Source organism: Passer montanus, unplaced genomic scaffold (genome assembly GCF_014805655.1).
Source record: "Passer montanus isolate IOZ18808 unplaced genomic scaffold, ASM1480565v1 scaffold41, whole genome shotgun sequence".
Lineage (NCBI taxonomy): Eukaryota > Metazoa > Chordata > Aves > Passeriformes > Passeridae > Passer > Passer montanus.
In genome coordinates this window covers 2,808,178-2,834,146 of record NW_024368930.1, presented here as the reverse complement: position 1 = coordinate 2,834,146, position 25,969 = coordinate 2,808,178, and the positions used below count along the sequence as shown (strand labels likewise).

The following is a 25,969-nucleotide window of genomic DNA, read 5'->3' as shown; positions in this document are numbered from 1 at the left end:
CTTTGATCTGCATTTTAAATGCTTCTTTGTAATGACAGTTTCACAATTTCTTTTCTCATTTTGAGTCAGTTTTGCAGAGGTATGTTTTGAGAGAAAATAGTAACAGCACACATTATTCTTGTTGGCTTTGGAGCCAGCTAGAACTTGTAGTTCATCCCAGATCTTTTGGCTACCGTGGTAAATTTATGATTGCACCAAAAAGGAAATTAGTAAAGATGTTAAATATTATCAAAGCTTTGCAAATCTTTTGAAATCTCTCTGGTGTGAAAACTAAACTTGCATTAGCATTTCTGCTGCGGTGTGTTGAACAGTGTTTATCCAGGCATCCACCTAATACTGCAGGTTCCTTATTTAGCTTTTTTTTTCCTTCTGAAGGACACGTTACTGTTTAGCACATGCATCCTTTGAGTCTTGCATTGCACCTGAAACCTTGGCTCTAATGACTTGAGCTTCCTAAAGACAACTCCACTGGGAACCTTTTTCCTTCCCTTCTATCTACAGCACCTCCTCAGATAAACTCTTGTCAGAGGGAGAAGGTTGTTGATGCCTACATGTTCTTATACAAGACAGCTTGTTGCATTAATTTATGTGGTATGGAGAGGGGTAGGAATTGGGAATGTTTATTAAGGTTTTAATTTAAATTTTCCATGGCATCTTGAATCCAATTTGGGGAGAGGTTTATACCTCTCACTGGAAATCAGCGGCCTCAAGCATGAGAACAAATAAGCAGGTTTTCCCAAATTGGTTCAGAGCTGTGTGGCAACTCTTCTGGTGCTGGTTTTGGCCTCTCCTGGCTCTGATGAGCTGTACCAGGCTGGCAGTTCTCTGCTTGTGGAGCAGGTGTGTAAAACAGGGCACAGATTTCATTTGCAAGGTAAATTCGCCCAGGAAGTTGGGTCTTCAGTGCATGCAAAGGGTACTGGTAGGCCTTAGATAAATAGAGCTGTGTGTACATTTGACTGGCATCCCTCCCCAACTGTCAGTGACTGTGCTCAGTGGGGCGTTATCCCTGTTTTTGGCTCTCCCTGGTACAGGGTGCTGATTTGGAGCGTGTAGCCCTGAGACATGTCAGTCACCATCCCACTCAGAGATGTACAACCAGGGCACTGTCTGTGTTCAGGCTCAGGTTGGCATCCACTCCACCTTCACTTTTAGATTTTTTTTTTAGCTAAATGCTGCTTTTTCACTGTGTACAGCGAGGTAGCAGTGCTAGAGGCCATAATCCATCAGTGTCCCCTTTTTCTCCAGCTAGTCAGACTTGTCATTTTTCCCTGGTGCAGGACTAGGCTAATGCTCCATTTAGAGGAGGGTGTGTTTTTCACTGTGTGTGGTGTGTGTTAGCGTGTCCCAGACTGTGGGTTACGTAAAGGCACCTTGCACATCTCTGGAAACTTGCCTCACAAGTTGTCAGTGTTGGTGGATGTCCACAGTGCTTTCAAGTGGTTCACACATTTCTGCTTGGTGTATTCAGTCTCGCACATCTCTTTAATAAAATGCCTCAGACTGGGTAATTTTTCGCTTGCAGTAGACATTCAAAAGCGTGCAGTTAGCAAGGAAAGTGCTTTTGCACATGGCAGTTCTCTGGACCATTCCTGAGGCCGTGCTGAAGCCTGCAGAGCTGAGGGATTGTGCCTGTGATGGTTTGTGCTCTTCAGCAGGTGCAACAGGATTTCCCACATTTGCAAACTTGGCCCAAACAACCCAGCAAAGCAGAATTTAGCCTTGGCGAATGAAAACTGATTAACCCCCAGGCTTGGAGCATACCAAGGATGAAAAAAGTTACTGGCACAAAAATCAAGGCTACTTTTCAAAGACTATGTGCAAGACATGGCTTGGGGATTTTTTTCCATCTCTTCATTCTGTCCAACATGTAAAGTAGCTGGTTTGTTACTCTAACCCCCTACAAATGATTGTCAGTAATAATTCTGTAAAACTGTGAATCAACTCTGCATGACTTTGTGCAAATAGACTGAGTAATTTCTTTGTTCTTTTCTTCTTACTTTGTAATTGGAGTCTGTAAAAGCCCAAAGGTTTGGTCTTGTGGAAAGCATGATTCATTTATTGGTGTCTGTGCCGACTAGTTATCTTTCAGTAATTCCAGAGTGCTGCTACAAGCCAAGAGTGATTCATACATGGCTAAGTGCACAAACAAATGGGGTCATGGCCATCTGCAGAAACTTTTCTAATCTATTTATGGTATCGGGGAAAGAAGTGGGTGTATTAAGGATGATGGAATAGGTGTCAATTACATTAGTGACTATAACTGGTTAAGTAAGGCTCACCATTACTCAAAACCACATCTGCTCCTTGCTGAAGATCACAACAGCAGGTCCTGTTTAAATGTTAACGCAGGTCTGATACGAGAGATGGATTGAGTGTCTAGCCTGCCTCCTGAGGAGCTCGCCATCCTCACAGCTCTTCTGCCTTCGTTGAGATTCAGACATCAGGAACTTGCACTGGGAATATTTGTAGTGGCAAAGTCTGTCTCTGCTGTTGCAGACTGTGGTCGTTGTAAGCTTCACACACAAAATTTGGCCTTATACTTAACTTGTGTTGATGGTCAGGGTTTGTCTTTGGCAGAACATCTCACAGTCCTGCTCAGGTGGTCAGTTTTCATTCCAAATGCATCTTCAGTGGTTTAAAGTCTTGAGGGAAGATGACCAGCATCTTACAAGGTGGCCTTTCTCTACTTCTGTCCCTTTTCACTAATTGTGAGAGTTCATTCTCCCTTTGTAACTCCGATAACAGAACACGCCTGGCTGCAGCTGTGTCAGAAGTGCTCTGGCCAGGTTTTAGGCTTTTGCTTTTAGGCTCCTGCCCTGCTGAGGGGTGGAGGAGCTGGGCCCAGGGCTGGAGTTGGTTGTGAGGAAGAGAGAGTTTGAGATCAGCAATAGGAAACAGGAGGGCAAGAAGCACTCCAGATGCCCATGGCTGAGGGCTGGTGGGCTCCCTCTGGACCCAATTGCCAGAGCCTGCCTGCTCATCAGCCTTGCATGCTGCAGCTGCTTTTGCACCTGAGATAGGTGCATCCAACAAGATCCTGCCCTTGCAGAGCATGGAGTGGTCTCACAGCATGTTAGGTTGTCTGCAGGATGGACGAGTGTTACTCATGATGAGGTTTGGAAGTGGCCATGGCCTCGTCTCCCTGAGCCATGGGAGACCTTGACAGTCACTGCTCAGTTTGATTTCAGAGGACTTGACTAGAACACAGAGCTCACAGGCTCCAGTTTCTGTGAACTGGATTTAAGCATCAGCACTGGCCAAAAATATGGGAGAATTTGGCAATGCATTGTTGTTGTCCTTTCACTGATGTTTTGAGCACTGTGTTCTGCTGCACCCTCCCTGCACGTGCTCCCATGAAGGGAGACAAGGCCTGGCTGAGCTCTCTGTGGAGGGGGAAGTGACCCAGACTTTTGCCCAAAGGACTGATGAGCCTCTCCTGATGTCTGAGCAGCTTTCTTCTCCTGCCCTTGCTTTACTTAAGTCAACAGATTGTGTAAGCCACATGCGCGATTTACCTGCAGGGCAAGCGGGAGAGGAGCAGTGCCATTTGGATGAGTTCCCAAGAGACATCTAACCACTGAGCGTGCAGACTCACATTTCTGAGCTGAGCCCTACAACAGTCCTGAGTCTGCTCGTCGCCTCTTCCACTCTTCCATCCGTGGCTTTGGCTGCCGAGGACGAGTCCCAGGGAATTTGCCGGCTGTGGCCGCTGGCTGGCAGCTCCCCTGCGGGCTGGGCTCTGTGCTGAGCAAGCTTGGAAATTCTCCCCCTTGGTGGTTTCTGTGTAATGTTATGATTAATGTCATTATTTCTTACAAAAACAAAAGATCCCCCCAAAGCAGAGCGCCTCCCGCGTTTCCCACGGTGCTGAGGGTACACGGGGCTCACCCTTGGAGCTCTGCATGCTCTTCACGGGGTGAAACCCACAGCTCAGCAGCTGAAATCACCCATGGCTGGGCTTGTCCTCGGTGCCTGTTCCAGGCCTGCAACCAGGCTGGATTGCCCTGTGCTCTTCACAGGTATTGGTGCAATGAGGGTCAGTGGTTGTCGGTGTCCCCTGCTCTGCCTTGGCTGAAGGGCTCACTGAGGGCAGATGTCTTTCCTGGAGGGCCAAGTCCTGCTCCTTCTGTGCTGTTTTCATTATTTCCACCATTATTCCATTTTACCAAGGGTGGTCTCTTGGCTTCAGTACCTCAGAGTAGCATATACAGGTTAGGCTGTTCATCACTGAGCTCTGGTAGTATCTTGTCCTGCTATGTGCTCTCTTTAGGACACTGAAGAAACAACATGATTGATGGGCACTTGCTTCACACAATTCAGGGAAAATTTATCTTAAATTGCAATTATTTCCTGCGTAATAAGCAGGAATCTCATTTTTGTTGTTACACTTAGATTACTGTAATGGGACTTTGCTTGAATGGGAAGATGTGTTTTTGAATTCAGTGTTTCCAACTGCTGAGACACACTCAAGGTGTGTAACACTTAATGATACTGATCACTGGTGTGTAATGCAATCAGGGTTTATGTTTCTCTAGTGTGACTTATTCATAGCAGTATATACACGCTGCATCTTCCTCAGCTTTTTCTGGGAATGCAGGTGCTGGCTGTCAGCTGATGAGCCAGAGGTGGGCTCAAAAACAAGGAGAGGGGCAGAGGTCTCTGATGGGGGTCCTGTGTGAGGTGCAGAACAAACTGCAGGGTTACAAACACATTCTGTCCTGCTGATAGCTTTTAATCCTCATAGTTCTCATGGGTTTTCTTGATAAATACACTTTTCAACCTCCACTGAGTTGCCATCCAGGCCTGAATTGTAAGGAACAATAAACATAATGGACAGACTCAATTTAATAGATTTCGCTACGAGCTTTTTATTAGTGCAGCTTTTTTTACAAAGAAGGAAAAAGAGATGACTGCATTTATTTACTTGAAGTGCAGAAAGCAGCTCTTTGAAATCCAAGAGAAGCGTGCCCGAGTGGGCTCAGTTCAGCTGGTGGCTGTGGAATGAGGGGGGGATCCAGAAGGATTCCATCCTGCTGCGCAGCCTGCGCAGAGCTGGCCGGTCTGGAACGGGTTAACAGCGCGTGCAGATGTTCAGGAATTCCTCTTCTGACTTGACCGTGGGGTTTTGCTGCTCTTCAGAGCACAAGTGCACTCCAGTCACAGCAGGTTCGTGGGTTTGGAGATGCCTTTCATCTCTCCTGCTCTTGCTGCATGCCCGGGAAGGGATCACACCGTATCTTGCTGCCATGTGTCTTCCTTGGTTGTGTTTCTAGAGATTTGCAGACCCGCATAAAGCATCCATTAAATTAAGCAAAATGGCCTTTAGAAAGCTACGTTTCAAGTGGAAGAAATGCTTTATGTAACGTAGGGGTATGTGAGGGGACCTAAATACAAGCTTAAATTGGCTGTTACGAAAATAGGTATAATTGGGTTTTTGCACAGTGATTTTACAGCTTCTGAGTTTAATGTCCTGATGAAATCCTGCATCCAGTCCACGTGCAGCCAAGGAGATGGGGGTTGAGCAGCCTGAGTAATGGGGCTTGTTCTAGGAACAGCCTTGCCCTCGATTGCAAAACTGGACATACCTGTCGTTAGCTGAGGCTCTGCCGTGTCTGGGAGGTGTCTGGAGCGAGGTGGTTCCTCTCACCTGTGTGTGCCCTTGGCTCTCTCCCCTCAGCTGCCCCGTGTCGGGGCAAGGGGCATCTCCAGCCGTGGTTGTAACTGCCTGCAGGTGAAAAATGCAGCTGTACCCTCCTCACTGGGCGCGTGCCAAGAGCTGCAGCTTTGTTTTCCAGCCAGATCAATGCAGTTCGTTGAAGTCGTTGGGTAATTTAGTAGCTGGAGGCACTTCTGTGGGCTTGGCGTGGGAGAGACTGCTTGGCTTCCCCCCTCGGGAAGGCTGGGAAGGGTTTCCCTCTGAACCCAGGCTTCCCCAGCTGCATCCGGGCACAGGTGATGCTGTGGGGTCGTGGTCCAGCCGTTCTGGGATCAGGAGCCTGAGGAAGTGGAGGATATCACATTTTGACCTTGCATCCTCATATTAATCCCGATGGTTTTTCCTGTTTTAATATTTAAAGCCTTTCCGTTCTCCTGTTTGGGGAGACACAGTATTGGCTCTCCTGGGTAAAGACTGACACATCCTCTTTTGGAAATCTCCTTCCAAAGCAGGTTGTTTTCATAGAAATCAAGGTGCCTTCAAATCCTGTTGGCAGGAATTGGAAGACTATTTTTTTAATTTGCTCTGTCTTCAACCAGTTAGGCCTGAGAGCTGGTTTCCTTTCTGGCTTACTAAGGTCTTGCAAGGATGAAAAAAATCTGTTGCTTTCCTTGGAGTCTCTTAGCCAAGGCATGGAGGAAAGCCTGTTACTGTGAGACAGGGCGGAAAAAAGCTGAGATAGAATTTGCTGCTTCTTTGAAACTATCCCTTTTTAATTGTCTAAACAGCATTTCAAAGAAAATCTCTGCTCTTCTCTGTTCTTCCAGCATTATAATTCTATATAATCACTTTTCTTTCTCTAAAAGAATAGAGCATGATTTTTTTATTTTTTTTTTTTTTGCAGAAGGGATAAATTCCAGATGTTGCTGGCAAAAAAGAAAGGAAGATTTTTTTTTTTTTTTTTTTTTTTTGCAGAAGGCATAAATTCCAGATGTTGCTGAGATACACTTTTTGCCTCTGTTTAATGTCTACTGGCTTTCAGTAAATATGCTGCAAGAGGTGGGGCTGGTGTTTTTATTCCAGGACAAATCATCTACAACAAATCCCATCTGCTGATGGGGGAGAGCGTCTCTTGGGTGTGACCTGGTGGGGTTAGAGCTGATTCTGCCAGAGGCTGAGGCTGGCCCAGGTGCTCCTTTGGGCTCTTTGCCCTTGGTCACTCGTGGTCTTCACGCTGCCCTTCCCACACCACTGCCCAGCTCCTGCTCCATGAGCATGGGGCATCCCTGGCATGGAATGGGCACTTCTGCTTGAACTGGCACAGGGCATTTTTGGGAGCAGCTCTGTCTGCAGGCAGCCCTGGCTGGGTGAGGGCTGTCACATCCTCCGTGCTGTCCCACATGGGATGCTTGGTTTAGCAGGACTCTCCTGGCAAGCCAGGCTTTTTGGTGCTGATGTTTCAGCAAAGAACATCCCTGTGCCCCGCACCAGTGTGGGGCTGGGTCCAGAAGCTGGGCTCTGCAGATGGGCAGCCCTTTTCCCTCCTTTCCTGCCTTTCCAGTGCATGCCATGCTCAGCCCTGCTCTGCAGCCTCGCAGGCTGAAGCAGCAGTGATTTTCCAGCCTGTGTTGCACAGAGGCGTTGTGGGACCAACACGGCAGCTCCGTTCCCCGTTTCATGTTTTCACCTGTTTAGGCAAAGCACATCCCTGCTTTGTTGGCAGCCTGTTGGGTTGCACAAACAGTGTAAGACAAAACCACGAGCAGGTGTTGGTCCAGCCAGGGTAATTACTGGTTCCATGCTGCTGCTGGTAGGCAGGGAGCCCGAGCCACCCTTCCCATGGAGCTGTCTGGCAGCGCTGCGGCTGCAGAAGGGCTCCAGGCACGGCTCAGCCACTCCCTGCATCTCTTCCCTGCTGCCGATTGCATAAAAAAAAAGTTTATGCATATAAGGAGGGAGGGAGGAGAGCTGAGGGTGGCTCTGGTCAGGTTTAAAGCACCGACTTTATGTGCCAATTCTCATTTGCATTTAAAAAGTTGGCGAATGCATGGCTGAACCTAAAGGGCAGATGTGAGGATGGGAGAGGCAGTGCTTAGAGACAGGGGAGAAGCAACATCCCAAAACCTTGCCTGACTTCAGAGGCTTCTCCCACACATCCCAGACCACGTCCAAACATCTTGGATGAGACGTGATGGGGAACACATGCCCACACGTGCACAGGGTGTCACGGTGCATCACCTGGGCTGTGGAACAGGGAGGGGAGAGACATTGCTTTCTACCCTTTTGGAAACGTAGCCAGAGAAAAGCTGATCCTGATCCAGCCAGCTGCATGCACAGGGTCTCTTTTTCTCAATTTCCTTTGGACTCCTTTTTGGGTCTCCCAAGCCATTTTGGCATCCACTTTTTCTCAGACTCTACGTTTTACTTTTGGGACTCCCACCCTTTTTGGCCTCCAGTCTTCTTTTGGCCTTTCACTCCTTTCCAGCCTCCCACCCCTTTCCAGGCTTTGTGCAGCGAGCTGGCTGAGCAGGAGGAGGAGGAGGTCCGAGCTTGTTGCCACACGTTGGTGTTTGGCTGGGCAGAATTCCTTTCTTTCCTTTGCTGTCACGCTCGGTGTCGGTGCCCGTTCCAGAGGGGTGGTGGTGCTGCCCATGGGCCTGGAGGCACAAGGCTGCCCGTGTGCATTCAGCTGACACCTCATGTTTGCAGGCCCACTTTGGAACTCCTGCATGTGAAGCACCTACATCAGCCTGACTTCCCATCAGTGAGCCCAGCCTGCAACCCGTCGTTATTTAGCCGCTGCAGTAATTTACAGCAACTCTCTGAGCCTTGATCTTTTCCTGGGATTAAAAAGCTGGTTTTCTCTGTCCTCCCAGGTGCATGGAAAGTAACTTTTTAAAGCTTTGTTTGAGAGCAGCGATGTGCTGATGTATCCCTGCCAGCCTGCTGCGGAGGCAGGCACAGTGTGAGGAGCAGGCCGTGTGTCCGTGGCCCTGTCTGGCAGTGACTGCCTCCCTTGCTCTCAGGTTAAAGGCCACTTTTATAGGCCAGTAGAGCTCCTTACGGTCAGACTGTACTAATTAGTACCAATTAACCATTATCAGTGACAGACAGTCCTTACAGGCTTCATAAAAGAATCCTGTATGTGTTCTCTGGCGAGCCTCCTGCGGGATGCAGAGCTCCCAGCCAGCCCAGAATGTCTCAGCTTGCCAGGCACTGGGGAGGATCCATGTCCTGTAATCCCTTCAGTGTTGCAGGCAGTCACACACTGATGGGTGAGAGAGAAGTCATGAGTTGTCTTTTGTTGCGAACTTTCTGCTGCTTTGTTCTCCTCACTTGAAAATACATCTGCTGGGCATTGCTCCTGGGGTGTTGTGCAAGATTTTGCTGTGGCTCTTCCTCTTAGCACTCCACAGCCACTGCCCCCACTGTGGCCATGGGGTGTCAGGAGACCCTGAGCTCTCACCAGGCTCAGCAGCATGTGGGGCTGAGCTCTGTGTGTTTGCAGAGGAGATGGAATGTGATAAACCATTCACCAGTGCCTTGAAGTGCAGAGTGCTGCCCTGGGCCATGGACAGGCAGTCTGGCACTGTTGAATGTGGCAGGGAGGTCTCTGGGGTGGGCTGAGTGATCCCAGAAACTTCACAAACCTCTGTGAAGCTTTGGCAATGCCATCAGGTGAGATCAGGAGAGCGTCCTGGGGGAAGCAGGGGAGAGAGGAGCGGGACCTTGTGTGGCAGTGTCTGGTGTGGGAAAAGCACGTGGGGTCAATATCCAGGAGTGGTGGCACCTCTGGTACTGCTGCCCCGTGGAGATGGTGGGAGCAGGTGTGTGCTGGCCAGGGGAGCTCTGCCAGGACGAGTCCCCAGGAGGGGAGCTGGGGTGTGTGTGCAGCCGCTCGGAGGTGGCTCCCATCACTGACGGATCCTTTCTGTTTTTCTTTCAAATGTCTCCAGGCACTGAATGTTTAGGTCGCACCTTTCCAGGTAAACTGGGTAAGTGAAGTATTTCAAGAGTTGCCAAGATCTAATTACGAAGGCTGATTGCATGATTGCAGCTGCTGTACCGTAAACTCCCCGGTTACTGCTCCACGCCACGGGTGGGACCCTGCCTGGCCCGAGAGCAGCAGGTACCTGCTCCTCTGGTGCAGAGGGGGATGCAGTGGTGTCTTCAGAGGCTGACTGTGCAAACCTGCTGTTCTTTGGCTATCCATATCTGGCTGCACTTATGGTAATCCTGGATGGGATTTTTTTTTCCTGCTGTTCAATGTAGGAACAAGTTCAAAAGCTGAGTGTCATTTTAAGTATTGGTACTCTTTCATTTACTGCCACAGTAGCAAACTGATGAGCATTGTTACATTGAGGAAAGAGACTGTCACTCTATTTTATGAAAGTAGTTGACATCCTGCACCTTTTTAAGTCATGGGATGTGGGACTTCTGCTGAGTGTGGCCAGAGATGCTCATGTTCAGCACAGACAAAACCGGGCATTGGAAGCCGTGTTAAACCAGGCTCCTGGATTTGAGCTGAACCTGTTTGCAAAAGCCTTCAAAAAGACACTGCTATAGTGTTTATGGGTCTTTCTCTCAGTTTAGAATTGAGTTTATGACAGTACCTTAAAACTAACGTGTCTTTGTGGTGTCCCATGCCTGCTGGGGAAGAACCAGCTAAATAAATTGTTAACAAGTGATGAATGAATGATTTTAATAAATAGCAAATCAATTGCTATAGAGCTTGGAAAGTCGATAGAGGTTATGACCTTGGCTTATAACCACACTCGGATCCTTAACATGCCTGTAATGCCTACAAATCATTCATTAGGCTTTTATCAAGCATCAATTAGTAAAAGTCATAATCTAAAATAAGAGGAAAAAAGTAATAATTTCAGTTCCTTTATTTCGAGCCTGGTGACACAATTTGGTTGCACAGCAGGACAGCCCTTGCTTATGCAAAAAAGCTGTGAGACACCACCGGTCCCCCGGCAGGCAGCGTTATCGGGGTGCAGACAGCAGGCAGGGGAACCAGGGGAGCCTGAGGCTGGGATCAGCCCCGGAGCTGGGACACTCACAGCAGCCCGCAGGCAAACTGTCCTGCAGCAGGCAGTGGTTGATTTACATTTATTTTACATTAATGCCTTAAGATCTCAGCAGGTCAGGCGGGCAGGGGTAGCCGTGGTGTCCCAGCGCTCGGAGCGGCTGCTGGGGTGTTTTTGCTCCAGCAAAAGGTGTTTGGCCTTTGCTCCGTGGTTGTAAAACTCACACTTGTTTTCTTGTGCTGTGATTTGGGAAAGTGTGTGAGCGGGGATGTGTTCGAGCTGTGCTGCTCTTCCTGCTTTCCCTGGCCTTCCCATTTTGTGTGTGTGTGTGTGTTTGTGCCTCGGGGAGGGAGGCAGAGATGCAAGTGAAAACATGCGGTTTTCTTAGAATATAAATAACAGAAAATTAAGTATAATTTTTGTTTGTTGTAGAGTCATTCCCTGCAGTCTCCAGTTGTTTGCTCCTTTGCTGCACTCCTGTACTCTTTGGGTTTTTTTCATCTTACCAGATGGGTACTGTTTGGAGTGTGCTGCAGGACACTTCAGTGATCTTGCTGCGGGGTTAATTGTGCGCCCAGCGAAGAGCTGTGCTTGCAGACATCAGTGCATGCCCAGGCTTCTGAAAGCCCGGCCTGCCAGACGGGGCTGCCTCTATCAGACGGCTTTTTGCCTCGCCTTTGTTGTCTGGGTCCTTGTCTGCAGCTCCAGCCTGGGCCGGCATTCCCAGACATCGCCACCTCCACCACCCGCGTCCTCCCGGAGCGTCCTGGTGCTGCCTGCAGAGCCAGAACCCCAGGGGGAGATGCCCCTGCCCATCCCAGGGAGATGCCCGTGCCCATCCCTGGGCCACCTGGGATAAAGTGGTGGATCAGAACACCAAACCTGGGCAGGGAGCAGCACTACCTCCCACAAGGGAGGTTTGGTTTTCACTGGGCTTTTTTCCCTGGGTTTTTAAGGTATTCCACCATCTCCTTGGTAACTCCTGGGTGTCTGCGGTGTGGATGTCAGGCTGTTGGATTTCTCTGAATGACTTGTGGGTGCCTCTTGTGCCTGCTGAGAGGGAGCAGTTTGGCTGAGCTGCAGGCTCTGCCCAGATCTGTGCGCTGGGCATGGTCAGGCACCGCTGTGTCCCCTCCATGGGGACTAAAAGAAGAGGTGCTGCAGCTTCTGGTGGATTTTGTATTAGCTCTCCTGCTTCTCACAGAAGGTGGCTTGGAAATGGGTGCAGAGGGGGAAGGAGAGAATGCCCTCAACAAATGGCTATTCATCTTATTTAGGAGGAGATGCATTCCTTGAAGTCTGTAAAATCAAAGGGCAGGGTGGGGGGTTTACACCAAGCAAAATTCACGTAGCTAAACATGTAAGTACATGAGAATGTGTGATTCCTTAAAAGTTTGGCTGAATTCTGGGAGAAGCTGGGCCATGCTCTGCATTCACTGCAGTGTGTAAATGACAATGTGCACCATTCTTTATTTTATTGTTGTGAATTTGGGCATTTTGTTATATTAGTCTTAAATGCATTTGTTTCCATAGCTGCGCACTGCTGATAAAAATCCCAGTGTGGGATCTCTCAGTCTCCCTGTGCATGTGCACCAGAAATAAATGCCAGGCAGTTGTCAGGAGATGAGCTGCTGCCATGGCAGGTGCCAGGCTGTGAGGAAGGTCTGGCTGGACCGTGCTGAGGCTGCAGGTGTGTGGCATCTTGCCACGGTGTCACCATCAATGTCCTGCCACAGCTCCTGGCTCTGTTGGTGCCTCAGTAGTCCCAGGGACCTGGAGCACCTGGGGAAGGAGTTGCCACAGGACTGGTGATGTTTTGGAGATGGGGTAGGAAGCAACAGAGGCAGGAGGAGAAGAAAATCCTCATCCCTCACCTTTTTGTTGTGTAAGGTATGGAAGTGGTGAGGTGTGCTGGAGAAGGATTGTCATCTGATGGCTACCAGGATACTGAAACTCCTCTCGTGCTCTGAATTCACTGTATTCACCATCAGCTGTTTGTAAATCACCTCTCACCAGAAGGAGGTGGGGATTTAATAGCTGTTTAAACGATCTCAGTTGCTGGGTCTGGTTTTGCTTGGTCTCAGGCTGTAACTCCAGAGCTCCAGCCTGGAGCTGGCAGGAGGAGGGGGGATCCCTGCAGCTGCCTGAGGTGGCTGCTGGCTGTGCCCAGGGTTGCAGGTTCCATGTGGAGAGGTGCCACTGGGCCAGTGATGTCACTGTCATCTGGTGGCACTGGTGCCCAGGGTGGCACCATGGGTCACACTGGTTTTACATCTGCACAGCTGGGCTGGAGCACATCTTCCAGGTATTTACGTTTTCTCCAGGAATAGTGAAATGAAAGGGGTTTGTTTTGCCCAGAGTTCTGCTCTGTGGCTCCCAGGTTTGCCTGTGGCCCCGCTCTGTGCTGGGTGTGCTTGGGGCAGCTGCTGCTCCTGCAGCCTGTGCTGGCACGGCCAGGGCATGGATCACCCCAAAACCTTATCCTGAGGGCACATGGGGGTGGTTGGCCGGGAGTGCTTCCCTCACTGCTCTGCCAGGGGTGTCCTTAACCCCCCTGGATGCTCTCTCTCCTTTAATGCATCTTTTTAAGTACTGGGCAATAGTGTTTTCTTTCTGGCAGAGATGAACAAGGGCTTTTAATAGGTCTTTTATTTTCTCTTCGTGCAGTTCCCTGGCAGTAACCTGCCATTAGCTCCAGCATTTATTTAGGGTATTTATATTTTTATATGTGGGGACCTCAACACGGGGAAACCAAGGGTTTTGATCAAGGTTACACAAGAAATACGTGTCAAAGCTGGGACTTCAGCTTTCTCTAAATGTTGGGCTGACCTCTAGGCTTGGCAGAAAGGGAACATCTTGGTTTGTCCCCTTTTAACTGAGCCCCACAGGGAAAGCAGAAAATCAAGGCTCTGTGGAAGGAAGCATATATTCCATTTTTGCAGTCCGCGCAGGGCTGGAATCGCAGGATCCGTGTGTTCAGGAGTGTGAGGATGCTGTGCACGAAATAAACAGCGGCAAAGGGAAACCCGGGGCTGGAAATCCCATGGGCTCCTTCCCCTCCACTGGTGGGTTGCAGCGGCTGTGGGAGGTGGAGGCTGCCCTGCAGAGCCTGCAGAGCGTGTGCTGGGGAGGAAGGCCGGGCTGTGCCCTGCCCGCAGCGGTGCTGCAGCTGGGGCTGCCTGGCCGCGCCTCCGTGCCCGCCTTGTGTGAGCAGCCCCGGCGAGCCGGAGCACAATGCTCCCTTCACTCCCCGGCAGACTGGAGGTCTAGACGCTCTCCCTGCCTTTTGTTGTCGGGGTCACAGGTTAGGGAGCGTTCCCAGCTCCTTTTCCCTGCGCCGATCGGGGAGCGCTGCCCGCACGGAGCGCTGCGCCCCCGGAGGGAGTCACCCCGCTACCCAAACACGCTCAGACTTCAAATTATTGTGGCAGCTCCCAGAGAGAAATGTGCCTTTGAAAGGCAGTCGGGATCACCCCCACTCCAGTTCTTGCCGGCACAGATGCTCAGCTGACACCAGCTAAATAGAAACCTTTTAGCTCTTGCCAGTAAGTCTGGAGCAAACTGCCAAAAAGCATCGAGGACCAAGACACAAAACGAAGTCAGGCCTGAGCAAAGTACTTGCAAAGGAAGGACGGAACTGATGTGTTCTGTCTCTTGATCTTTAGCACATGAGGTGCTTCAGTCTCGGGGTTATTTTTTTTTCCTAAATACAATGGTGGCATTTTAAAGGATTTCAGCAGATACAAAGCAAGTCCCCTAGCAACAAAGGGAAGGTTTTTCCCTTAGTGCGGGCTGTTTTAACATGGAGCATTAGTGACATTTTCCTTCCCCCTTAAAGACAAGTTTGGCTGAAGGAGACATTTTTAGTGGCTTTTAGACATATTTAGAGATGGCACTTGAACCTGTGATGTTGCCCCTGCCCCAGCCCACCCTTGTCAGCCTTGCCCTGGCCAGGAGGTGCCTCTGGGCTGCAGCCCCTTGTCTGGAGGACAGAGGTGCAGAGGAGGAAATGCTTTGATAAAGAAGTTGGGAACAACTTTTTTCTTCTTCCTGGCAAGAAGACATAACAAAAAATTGGCAGGTTCATGCTTTTTAATATTGAATTAAAATCTATTAAATAGTCACAGGGAGCCAAAACCTGAAATTGCTGTTAGGCACTGCTCTTGGTGAAGCGAAATGCTTCTGGATCTGGCTCACTTCTGCATTTTGTGTGTGTGTGTGTTTGTATCATGTGTGAAGAATGAGTCTATGAAGCTCAGATAGAGGTTTTAAATAGAAATAATGCTGGCAGCTCTTTCTCTGTGAATCCAGGGCTATTATGTGTCTGGCTCTTGCCAACATGAATTGCAGAGGAAGTTCATGTGAACTCCCTGGCTGATTTGACAGCTGCACAGCCGTGGTGGGTTCAAAGCCCAGGCACTGCTGAGCAGAAGTGATGACATTTTTTGGTGTTTCTTCTTTTCAGAGGGTGAGGGTGGACCAAGGCAGCCTGTTTCCCACCCCAGTCCTGGCACAGCCAGGGATGGGCATGTTGAGCAGTGGTGGCCCAGCTTCCCCAAAGCTTTATCCGTGGTCCAGATGCTTCCACTCTCAGGGGACAGATTTGTGCTGCCTGGGGGACATGAGGGGGACACAGACCGTCCCACTGGCAGTGGTGGAGACCACAGAGCCCCCAGGCCTGCCCCTGTGGGAATCCTCATGCACCTGTGTGCAGTGGGAGCAGTTTGGGGTTAATTCCTCTGCAAACCCGCAGTGCAGAGAATGATGCTGCTTCTACGGGGCGTGGGGGGAAATAATGTTAAATTAAACTCTCCGTAAGGGAAGAAAGGCATCCAGCCCCATTCTTTACTGCTCATTTTAGTAATTTCTTCCAGATAACCTACACATCTGTGTCAGTGCAATTAAAGCAGAAATTCTGTCTAATGAACAGTTGTAGCCCTTGGGCTATTGCGGAATGAACAATGAAGTTGGAAACAGTCTTATTAAAATAATAATTAAGAAACAAGGGTTGGGAGACAGAGGGAGGTGCAGATGAGGTGGTGGTGGGATGTTACAGGGTGAGGAGCAGAGAAGAACTGAATTCAGGCTGGTTCTGAGCTTCCAGGGGTGACTCCCACCGTGACCCTCCCCTGCAGAAGGGACTGGGCAGAGGCTGGAGCCAGGGCTGGGCACAGGGTCGTGCCATGTCCCAAAAAAGCAGTCTCAGGCCAGTCTTGCACTGGGGTGGGAGTGTTGGCTTGGGGTTGCTATGGTCTCCTGTTCAGCAGATCAGTGATTTTCCTGTGTATTTTATTTTGAGGTGTTTTTTTTTTGTTCTTCAACAATTGATAAAGCTCAGAGAGGAAGGAGAGTGTTCCTTGTCTTAGACAGGATTATATTTTGTTTTGTTGTTTTTTGGTTTTTGGGGTTTTTTTGTTGTTTGTTTTTTTTTTTTTTTTCCAGAAAGCCATCCTTTCTCTGTAAAAAAACCCCAACACTCTGAACACCCACATAGTTTGCTTTAACTTTCTTTTCTTTTTTGCATTCCTGAGGACTGGGACTGAGCAGGCTCAACTGTGTCAGCGATGGGGTCTGGCCAGTTTTTCTCATATGATACAGTTTATTCTTTTGTTTCTAAGTAAATAAAAACAAAAAATTCCTTTTCAGTGTTGTTAGCCCTTGGGGTTATAACACTGTTTCTCCAGGAGTCATCATTTTATGCCAATAAATCAGTTAAAACTTTGAGCTGGCTTTTTTGAACTTAATACACTCCTGTTTAGAAATGCATGTGCTGCAGAAAGCTACTGACATCTCAGATTAATAAAATAAATTTTTAAAAAAAGCAGCAAATGCCATAAAAAAGAGGCCAGACAAATCCCACTGGAATGATACATTGGGATGATTTTAGTGGGATTTATATCTATGAGCTGTGGGGGTTTTGTGGGTTTTTTTTTTCCTTTTGAAATGGTTGTGAACCAGAGTGATTACTTATCATTTTCATTTTAACTCCATCTGACAAATCGTTTTAGATGGAGAAAGCAATACTGCGTCTTTAAATGGCTACTCTGTCAGCGCATCTTGCAGGGCTTTAAATGCCCTTTGTTATCGCAGTCTAGACAGGACGCAGGCGGAATATTTGATATGTTATAAGGCAGAGATGTGACAAGGTTGAATTAATTTACTGGCTTATTTAAAGCTGATTTTCAAAACATTTTTCCTTACAAACTTGTTTTTTTTTTTTTCTCTATCCTATATTTTTTTTTCCAAGTTCGTGCAGTATGTTTCAACTGTTTAGACTGGGAGAGGAGACATTGGCTTACTGCAGCCTGCAGTACTTTAATTGCCCTTTTTATGACTGTCTAGACATCATGCAGATGCATGTTTGTGGTGAGAAGACATTTCCCCCTCTGGTTATACGATAGTCTGAAACCTTTACATTCCCTATCTCCTTACCCCCTCTGCCTCCGAATGCGCTTTGCTCCCTCCATCCCTAAAAATCACTTTTCCCCTCACTTTGATTTTTCGAAGGACACTCTGGCCCCCGTTTTGCTGCTCTTTTCCACACGCCGGCGTGCAGCGGTTTGGCGGGGATGGGGTGTGGGAGGGGATGGCTCTCGGGTGTCGCTGCCCCGGGCTGTCCCCGCAGCCCCGTCCCGGGCGCGGGTCTCCGCGCACCGCCGGCCTCTCAATGGGCGCGCAGTTTTAGTGATGCAAATCGGCGCATTCATTAACCCCGTCGCTATAGCTACTGCTTTATTGTTAAGCGCGGTGAAAGGGGGGCAGGCTGTGTCCGTGGATAATCCTCCCGTCGGTGCTGTGCCCTCTCCCGCCCCGCGCCCGGTGCGGGGCAGCTGCCGCCCGCAGCCCGCAGCCCGCGGGGCAGGTGGCGGGGCAGGCCCGGCCCGGGCCAGCCGGGGCTCCACCGCCTCCCCCCGAGCCCATTGTGGGCGCTGACCCGCGGGTCGGCTCCCCGCAGCCCCCCCTGCCCCGCGGATCTGGGGATGGGACGGGGGGAGCGGCACAATGGGGCGGCAGGAGGGATGCAGATGGGCCGGGATGGGGATGGGGATGGTCGGGGGAAGGGGCAGGGATCCCCGGGATGGGGATGGTCGGGGGAAGGGGCAGGGATCTCCCGGATGGGGATGGGGATGCTCGGGGAAAGGGGCAGGGATCCCCCGGATGGGGATACTCGGGGAAAGGGGCAGGGATCCCCGGGATGGAGATGGGGATGCTCAGGGAAGGGGTAGAGTACCCCAGGATGGGAATGCTCGGGCAGGGCAGGGATCCTGGGGATGGGGAAGCTCAGGGATACAGGGCACCCCAGGATGGGGATGGGGGATGCTCAGGGAAGGGGTAGAGCACTCCAGGATGGGGATGTTCAGGGGAAGGGCAGGGATCTCAGTGATGGGGAAGCTTGGGGATACAGAGCACCCCGGGATGGGGATGTTCGGAGGAAGAGGTAGAGCACTCCAGGATGGGGATGGGGGATGCTCAGGGAAGGGGTAGAGCACCCCAGGATGGGGATTTGGTTTCTTGGGGATTGCAGGGAACTCCAGGATGAGGATGTTCAGGAAGGGCAGGTGTCCCCAGCCCTGTTCTTGGCCCCAAACCCCATCTGTGCCTGGCCTTCTCTTTGTGTGCACCCTAAAACCTGCACATGCAGAACCCCCCAGTGAAACAGACTTGCCAGCAGATCTGCTGTGGGAGTTAAAACCTTTCTCAGGCTGTTGCTGCAGCTGAGGTGGAAGTAAATTTATTACCTTTAATTTTGTCAGATTTGGGGCGGTTGTACTCACCTCCCCCATTCACTCTGGTGTGTGTGTATATATATATAAATACAGTATTTTTTTCACTTCTCTGTGAGAGTGTGCACATGCATTCGCTCCCATCTGGTGGCAGCGACCAGTTCAGACCAGTTCAAGAACTGAACTTGAATCCTGCAGTGACCAGACACAGTGTGCCGTGTCTGGGCATTTGCATGCATTTTGCATATTTTTTCCCTGCAATGCATAATTTTGCCTGTAACTTAAGATTGTCCTTGTTCCCTGGGAGTGAGTTGCCTTGTGAAAGGTCACCGCTCTGGCGAGCGGGAGCTGCAGAGTGGCACAGACGACAGCGGCGCTCGGGAAGAGGCAGGGCAGGGAGTGTTTCCCGTTTTTTGGCCCTGGACCGTGCTGAGGAAATCCGGTCGCAGTTCCAGCCCTGTCATGACCTGTGTGGCTTTGGCCAGCTTGCTCAATCTGGGTTTCAACACCCGTCTGCGAGCCAGGGCAGCCCCTGTGGCACTGCTGCCCCGGGCTGCGTGTCCTGGAGCCCCTGCGGGAGCTGCAGCCTCAGGACAGGGGCACAGCAGGGTCCCAGCACCGTTCCCAAATGTCAGGGGGCTCCCTGGGGATGTGCTGGTTGATAAGTGAGTTGGTGTGAGGGAGCCATGCTGGTACAGAGTCGAAATGCTGGAGGAGCACAAGTTACCCAGCCACAATTTGGGGTGTTTTGTGGCTTTTCTGCACTTCAGTCATGTCCCTGAGCTGGGTGTGAGTTGATGGGTGTCATGCTTGTGGCAGCGAGGCACAGCTGCTGTCTTATGTGTCCCTCAAGGTGCCCCTGCATGAGCACTGGTCCCACAGGACTTGCTGGGCACTGTGACAGGGGTTGGGTGCTGGCACCGGGGCACCTGGAGCTGCTTTGGGCTCTGACACGAATGTGGCTGAGTGCACTGGGAATTGGCCAGTGGATGATTTCCCCAAGAATAAGTGGAAATGGAAACTTTCTAGGGGACAGCCAGGTGGAGAGACACCTGGTGAAACCCAGTGCATGTTCAGCTGGGAGAGGCTGTGGTTGATGCTGCTGACATCCCCAAACCCCCATCTGCACACCCCCGTGCTGTCCCCGCTGCACACTCCACAGAGAGCGGGACAGCCTGTGCCATCTCCCTGCCCTGCTGCTGCCTTTCTGTGTGCACAGCGAGTGCAGCCTGCTGGGTCCTCGTGACCTGCAGCATTCAAGGCGCCTTGTTGTGCTGGGCTGGGTGACAAATGCATGCCATGTTCCCTGGTGTCCCCGCGGCAGCAGGCTCCGGCACCCCTGGGCGATGCGGCGCAGGTGGATGCAGCTGGGGGAGGCTGCAGGTGCCCTGTCAGCACCAGGCAGCTCCATTGCAGTGGGAGACAGGGCTGGGAGGAGGCTGGAATCAGAAACCCAATCCCTGTAATTGCCATTTGCTTTCTGGAGAGGGGGCAAAGCCCTCCCTGCATGGAGCACTTGCTCTCCTTGGAGCGTCCGCGTCTGGCAATTTGTCTGTCGAAACAGATGTGGGCAGCGACAAACATCTATTTCTATAACTAGAAACAAATTTGGTAATTGCCTCTTTCAACAGGACTTGCTCAAGCAGGAAATGAAATTCCTAAATGGCAGTTAGCAAAAGTATTTATAGCTAAGTTCATAAATGAGATGTGCTTTCCTTTGTCATGAGTTTTTGCTGGGTGGAAGGAAAAAAAAACCTCTACAGTAGCAAGCCACATATTGATCAGGAGTGTTTCCAGGGTATACGAAAATACTTATTTATTAATGTGTTTATTTTTACTGGCTGTTAGAAATACCCCTGACAAACAAAACCTGTTTGGTCTTTCAGGGTCAGCTGGTGGGGTTTGATCCGGATATTGTGTGCTGCATTTTTTCACTCATTATTTGGTAGATTTATTTTTTTTTTTCTGGTTCAGGCTATTTATGATTGCAGATGGTAAAACTCTAGTTCTTGTGTTCCTCTCTCATGGTTCTCTTTTTCAAAGGGGTGGGTGGTGTTCTGCCCTCACCCCTGCCCAAACATCATCCAGGCCTGATGCTGTTGTGCTTCCTCTTGGGAAGCAGGAGGTATTTTGTATGTTCTCAGCTTGGTGGGGGCCATGAGCCCTGCTCATCATTTTTTAGCGAGCAAGCAAATTTACCTGTCTTTTAAGTGCAAAATCAAAATGACTTTATTCTTTTAATCCAGTTCAGCTGTTCTCACCCTTGGGAATCACTTCAAAAGCCGTGTACTCCTTCCAGTCATCTCAGCAGGCTGGGATCAGCCTGACTGTGTGTGAAATACCTCATCTGAAAATCCTGGAAAAGGGGAGGGTGAGAGAAGTAGGCACAGAAAAGAGAGAAGGGGTTGGCATTTGCAAGATTTCAGAGAGTCGGTGTGTCCCAAAGAACCTTGTTAGTTCTCGTTGCTCTGAGGGAGCTGTTTCATGTCTCCAGGAGTTTCTAAACAATGTCCAGCTGACACTTGCTCAGAGCCTGCTCAGGTCTCTGCTCAGAGCCCAAAGCGTCCTGGCTGACAGAGCTGCTGACCCCAGCTCTCAGATTTGCCATTTCCCTGTAAAAGCTGAGTTCTGCCATGCTGGTCCTGCCTCTCTGGCCCTTCCCTGCAGCTGCCACCGAGCTGGTGACCTGGGGAAGGTCAGCCTCTGAAAACAGGCCCCTGGTGCTGCCAGGACAGTTGCTGTGGTTTTTAAGCACTAAAAAAATGTTCTGAGGCCCAAGCAGTCTGATATTTCTGTGACTATTAAGCATGAAATAAGGCTGTTTCCTTTAAAACAAACAAAAATGGGGGTGTGGGGATGAGGCCATCATTTGCCAGTGACTCAGAGGATGTGATGCTCGATTACCTGTGGTGACATCTGAAAAAAAGAACTGTATTAAACACAGTTATGTCCCAAGGCTTGGCACTATGAACAGGACTTCTTGAGGCTCTATCCCCTGTTTTCCTGGCTCCTTTTCTGAGTCTCACTTGCTCCCTGCCCTCCTGCCCCATCTCTGCCTGTCATCACTGGCTTGCACGGTGTCATTTCTGCTCACTGCATCAGAATTGACTGTGCTGAATCCAGAAATGAAGTTTAGCTGTTAACTGTACTGATCAAACAGGGCCAAAATCATCTTTTCCCAGCTGTCCTGCCTTGTCACAGGCCTGGTCCTGGTTCCTGTGGTGTTGCTGCAGCTTCAAGGTGCTGCCAGCAGCAGCACTATCAATATTGAGATCGTATTCTGCATCTTCCCCTGCTCTCTTGTAAACAAACACAATTGTTGACAATCTGATGGGCCCTTCGTATCTGGTTTTATGGGGGTATTAGAAGACAAATGTAGCAGATGCTAATACAAAAATAGTGCAGTAATGACTTTGCCTGCTCTGATTGTTTCTGAGATGACCTAGCAGATGAGCGAGGGTGAGTAATCTGCCATCTGAAGTTCTTTGTTCTTTCATCTCTTCTTTGCTGTCCACAGCCTCTGAAAGGGAGAACACTCTTTAATGAGAGTATGTGTGTGTGTAAGAAAGTGTGTGTGTGTTAAGAATGTGGAACTGTGTGTGAGTGTGTCAAGTGTGAGGGTTTTTTAAACTTTTTTCCTTAGGAGTTATGGCTAGTGCAGCTACATTTCTTCATCTTAGCCATTATCTCCTGAGTAGTTTCACTTCTTCTAGGCACTTCTCACACGATAAACAATTCCAGTACATACAGAAGTTGTAATTGAAGCTGGGGGATGACTGGTTTGACCTGCAGATGTGTGTTATACCTGGCTGAAAGCACAGGTCATCTTGGCTGAGACCCTGCCTCTAAGCTGTTCTGTCCACCTGTAAATGATAGCTGGAGTGTCTGGAATGATTGCAGCAAAATACAGGTTTTGGTTTGGCTGCTTTTTTTTCCTCCTTTATACTTGTAGTGGTTTTGAGAGTTTGTCTTCTGCAGAGATACTCTGTGTAGAAGCAAGAGCATTAATAAAGTTTATAGGAAGCATTTTATGAACTGAAATGTAGCTGTAAAAGGCAAGGCAGTGCATTTAAAGTGTAACCCAGCCTCACCTCCCCTACGGCTGTGAGGGTGCTCCCAGCATCACCATTGCCTCAAATCACTCTCCCTCCTTGTAAATATATTAATTAATTTGCACCTGTGGGTGCCAGCATTCTGTTCATAAGGACTTGAGGAAGCTCCCAGATGCACCTTCCTGCAGCATCTCCTGTGGAGCTGTGAGTGGGCCGGCACCTCAGTGTGGGACCCACACATAAATCCATAAATTTGAGACACTTCAGAGCTTTATAGTCGTGGTGGCTGGGCTGCAGGGTGGGCAGCAAGCTCCTTATAAATACAGGAGAGTGGTGTCCAAGGCTGTGGAAGCAGCAGAGCCCCATCACTCATTCATACATCTCCATACCCCCCTGCCAAGCCCTTGTTCAAGGCCAGGCGTGGTTTGGAGTGGCAAGCAGGCAGTGAATGTGAAGAATGGGACGTGACAAGTGCTTCTCCTTGGTCACGAATCCCCCGTGCTGGGGTGCTGAGGATCTGGGGGAAATGCTGAGTCGCAGAGCGGTGGCACGCAGAGCGCCCGGCTCCGGAGCTGCCGCGTCTAGACAGAAAACACGGAAAAGCAGGTTGTGTCACTGAAATGTGATGTCTGAACCTGTTAGCTTGAAACGTATTCTGGAATAAAAATTATGCAAAATTAAATTAGTGTGACCTTGCTTTGCATTTGGAGGCGGAATATGCCCATCTTGTAAAGCCTAGTGCATTTATAACACTTCCCTTGGGGAAAATTACAGAGAGAAATGGAATGAGGTCTCTTCTAATTGAAAAGTGACAATGATTAGGAAGCCAAATACAAAATGTGTTGAGTATTTTTTTTCTTGTTTTGTTGTGTGTGTGTTTTTAAGAATACCAGTAGAATTATAAATTATGTGCTTTGCAGTTTGGCTTGTTTTTCATTCCCCAAAGGCTTTTTATTAGCATAGCAGCTGAATTGCACTTGTATAATAGCATATTAACTCAAACTTTGGGTTTTTAATGATCTTTCTTCATTAGTTTGACTGAGCTGCTTGGATAAAAATCTTACTGAGCATATCCAGCTTTCCAGTGTGTTGGGTTTGTTTTCCCTTCTGCAGAAAAGAAGCCCATGAAGACAAGTTAAAACAGAGGGAGAGCTGGCAGAAACTTTGGTGCCTCGAGTGGATATGAGTCTCTTGAAACATGAAAAGCACAAATTGAGTGTGTGTGGGGTTTTTTGTTTTGTTGGGTGGTTTTGGGGTTGTTTTTCTCGTTTCGTTTTTTGGTTTGGTTTTTTTTGTTGTTTTTTGTTTTTTTTTTTTTTTTTTTTTTTTTTTTTGGTTTTTTTTTTTTTTTTTTTTTTTTTTTTTGTTTGGTTGGTTTGACTTCTATTTTATTTTTTCCAAAGGCCAGATTGGGCAACCTGAGTTTTCTTGGGATTAAAGCAGGATGGGTTTGCTCCTGGGCATGGTAAGGCTGGCTGCTCCTCAGAGCCTGGGCTTGGGGTAGAAATGGGGCAGGAGGAGCATCCCAGCTGGACAGCAGCATCCCCTTTGCTCTGGAAATCATCCTGTGCCTTCCTGTGGCACCTCTTGGTGTAATCCCCAGTTACAGCAGCCCCAGGGGCTGAGGATGGATGAGACACTGCTGTGTTGCCCCAGATGCTGATGGAATTCCCACTCCTTCTTCAGGCTCTGCTGGTTCTGTGTCTGTGTGTGCAGGGAGCCTGGTTTAGGTTATTTGTGAGTGACACATCCTGTGTGTTCCTTCCTGGGAAGGAGTTTCCTGGGCCAAAACTTCACCTGTGTCACTGAAGCACCAGCACCAATTTAGCAAGGTTTGGTTCATTTAAGGTATATCTTATCCTAGGAAAGGAACTTTCCTTTATTACTACTTGGGCCTTGTTTTTCTTTAGAAATATAACCCCTTTTAACAGAAAAGGAAGTTTTCCATCACCAGCTTCATTTATATTTGTTCTTGTGTTTTCTTACCATGGCCAAAGCACATGTTGCATTCTGAGGCCGAAGTGACTCATCTTCTTAAACACATTTAGAGTTTCTTTTACTTAGTTTTTTCTTTTCCATAGTGATTTGTGCAAGAGTTGGGCTCTGCAGGCTGGGTGGCTGCTCTGCTGCCATGGGGAGGGCAGGCACAGGGCTCTGGGCTCTGGCTCTTCATGGATGAGCCAGATCATCTTCATGGATGACCAGGGGAGCACCCAGGGGAGCTGTGGGGTGCCCTGTGCCTGGCTGGGGTGCTGTCAGTGCTCACTTGCAGCTGGCACCAGGACTTTGGGATGTGTAGGGACACCCCTGCATAGTGGGGGTGACATGGGAAGAGTCATTGTGGTTTTTCTCAATGGTTTTGCATCGTCCCCTTTTCCCAGCCTTTAGGTTGGGGTGTTTTTGTGCCTGTGGTCAGTCTGGGTTCTGCTCAGAAGCAGCAAGCTCCTGTTCCAGCCAGATCCTCCAGCACAGGGCACCAGAGGCAGCTTTTGGGTCCCACAGATGAGCTGTGCTGCTTCGGGGCTGGATTTATGGGAGTGTGGTTTTCTTCCATGCTGTTCCTCACAGTGGCACTGGGCAGCTTCTTGGGGTTGCTGTGAAAGACCCAGAGCTTGCCTTTTATTCTAGCTAAAAAGCATTTTTAAGGCAAAACTGTACAATGTTTGGCTTTTAATCCCTCTCTTCCCACCCTGTGTGCAACCTTCCAGAGGAGAGGCAGCTGCATCTTAGGGGTGCTGGGAGGATCTGGGCTCAAAGTCCCTCATCCATCCAGATCAAAGTGCCAGATAAGGTTCCTGCTTTCAAGGCATAATTCTGCTTTCTGCAGGCAGTGGGCAGAGCTGGTGGAGCATTTTGGGCAGTGGCAGAAATAGCTGCTGTTTAGCAGAAAGAGCTCCAAGGTAACTGGCAGTGCTCACCACCTGGACTGTTTTCTTGACATTTATTTGCTTTTGCTGGCACTCAAATGCCACCTGTCAGGAGAAAACTTTCCATAAAAAAAAAATCCAACTAAAAACCTAATAAATTTGCCTGACTCAGCAGAAGCCACCCCAGCTGGTATGAGTGGTGCCCTCTGAGGTCTGATGGGCCTTGCTGTGTGTCTGCAGATTTATATGTGTGTGTCTGTATAGATTAAATATAGATGGCAGCATCCATGATAGCTTAGGGCATGGCTTTCCCAAACTGGATTTTATAGCTGTCGCTGCTGAGAAGCAAACAAGCTGTAAATCCCTGGAATGATTGAATTTTGCTGTCTGGCCCCTCCTTTATGCTGGGGTTGCTGCTGCCCAGTCCTGGGCACTGCTGGCATGAAGAGGGCTGGGGGGAGTGACTGAGCAGTTTGGGAATGGCATGTACTCCCTGGGCACCAAATTCATGGAAATAATGACCCAGCACAATGTTTGCTTCCAGTACTCAATTTTCCTAAGCCTCAGAGAGGTGTGAGGAATTATTTCCTTAGGAAATTTTAGGAGCGACTCCTCGCTGCCTGCTGCCAAGTGT

General features: G+C 49.3%; 1 protein-coding gene across 3 annotated transcripts in view; it reads left to right on the top strand.

The window, feature by feature from the left end:
- The window catches only part of PMEPA1 (prostate transmembrane protein, androgen induced 1), a 44,557-nt gene that overhangs the window by 5,877 nt on the left and 12,711 nt on the right, over positions 1–25,969 (top strand). For 2 of the 3 annotated variants that reach the window (XM_039719351.1, XM_039719350.1), the window contains exon 2: positions 9,616–9,654. The exons of the other annotated variant lie outside the window; for it this stretch is intronic. In XM_039719351.1, coding sequence (XP_039575285.1) covers positions 9,616–9,654 — 39 coding nt within the window. The remainder of the gene's footprint in view (positions 1–9,615; positions 9,655–25,969) is intronic. 3 annotated transcript variants of the gene reach the window in all.